The sequence below is a fragment of the Camelina sativa genome, chromosome 2 (genome assembly GCF_000633955.1).
Source record: "Camelina sativa cultivar DH55 chromosome 2, Cs, whole genome shotgun sequence".
Taxonomy (NCBI): Eukaryota; Viridiplantae; Streptophyta; class Magnoliopsida; order Brassicales; family Brassicaceae; genus Camelina; species Camelina sativa.
This window is the reverse complement of record NC_025686.1, coordinates 13,314,816-13,316,135: the sequence shown is the minus strand read 5'-3', so window position 1 is coordinate 13,316,135 and position 1,320 is coordinate 13,314,816. Positions and strand designations below refer to the sequence as shown.

Below are 1,320 nucleotides of genomic sequence, written 5' to 3'. Positions count from 1 at the left end.
AAAAAAAAAAAAAAGAGTACCTTGACACGATCCCAAGTTTCAGCAATGGTGAGAGGTCCATGATCCTTCAAAATATCAAAGATCACTCGGGTGATCGTCTGGGTTTGCTCAGGTGGTGTGTTCAGCTCGATTGGTTTCATCTTGGGTTTAGGTTTCGTTGCGAAATGCCTTATCAACAATCCAACTGCATTGTGATTGCTTCTGTTCCACGGCATCATCATGTTCCGCAACATACTCTAATCACTTCACTTTGTTTTCTCAGCAGCTAGAAATTAAAAAAAAAAAAAAAAACATATTAAAACTCAAATAACGATGGTGAGAGACAAAAACCAAAACTGTTAAATGATTAAAACTACTAACGAAATGGATGCGATTAAACCCGTAATTATATTCATGAATCGCTATCTGAAAAAAAAATCAAGATCTTGAAGAAACAAACCGGGTATATATATATATATATATATATATGCAACTTTTACAGTTCGAGTCTCTCAGCTAGGCATTTTAGCGAACACTGTGTGTGCAATATGAGACTTCCGGTATACCAACCACAGAGATATTATCAAAAGGTAAGAACCAAACAAGATGAACACTAAGTACAATCCCGAACAGCCAAGTCTCTAAATAAAGAGGGATCAGTCTGTGAGGAAGGACAGAGATTGCACTNCTTCAGACAAAAGAACCCGGGTATGTGATCCTAGCCACCAAATTCATACTTCACCCAAAGAGCTTAGGCCCATGTTTATATTAGCTTAGTTGGTTCATAAATCACACTCTTTATACTCGGGTTTTAGTTGCTTAGTTGCTTATCACAATATGACATAAATAATCTCGACTAATTCGTTTCAGGATTCTTATGGCCTCCAAAAACTGAGCCAGACCGTGGGAAACTCCAGCTACACCAACAGGTAACTACTTTCTACTACACTGGATGAGGCCTTGGTGGAGCCGAAGCTGACATTGTTTTGTTTCTGCAGGTTCCCAGTTCCTTTGTCTCTTGAAGTAATCAGATCAAGGCTTGAGAACAACTATTACCGGAGTGTGGAAGCATTAAGACATGACGTATCAGTTATGTTATCGAATGCAGAAACTTTCTTTGGTCGAAATAAAAGCGTAGCAGCCAAAATATCACATCTCTCTAACTGGTTCGACCGCACGCTACCTTCTTTGTAGCATTATCATCCTAATAGTAGTGGCGGCCTATGTAGATATTCTTTTCATGTTTCCAAATATTTAGTTAGAATTTCTGCAATTTTTTTTTAAAACTCTGGTTTTAACGGCAGGAATGAATTTTAGGTTTTTTTTTTTTTTTTTTTTTTT

General features: G+C 37.4%; 1 protein-coding gene across 1 annotated transcript in view; it reads left to right on the top strand.

The window, feature by feature from the left end:
• The window catches only part of LOC104723842 (bromodomain and WD repeat-containing protein 1-like), a 12,979-nt gene extending 11,665 nt beyond the window's left edge, over positions 1 to 1,314 (top strand). Inside the window, exons 24-25 of the mRNA XM_010442263.2 lie at positions 850 to 908; positions 978 to 1,314. Of these exons, the coding sequence (XP_010440565.1) occupies positions 850 to 908; positions 978 to 1,173 (255 nt within the window). The 3' untranslated portion in view covers positions 1,174 to 1,314. The remainder of the gene's footprint in view (positions 1 to 849; positions 909 to 977) is intronic.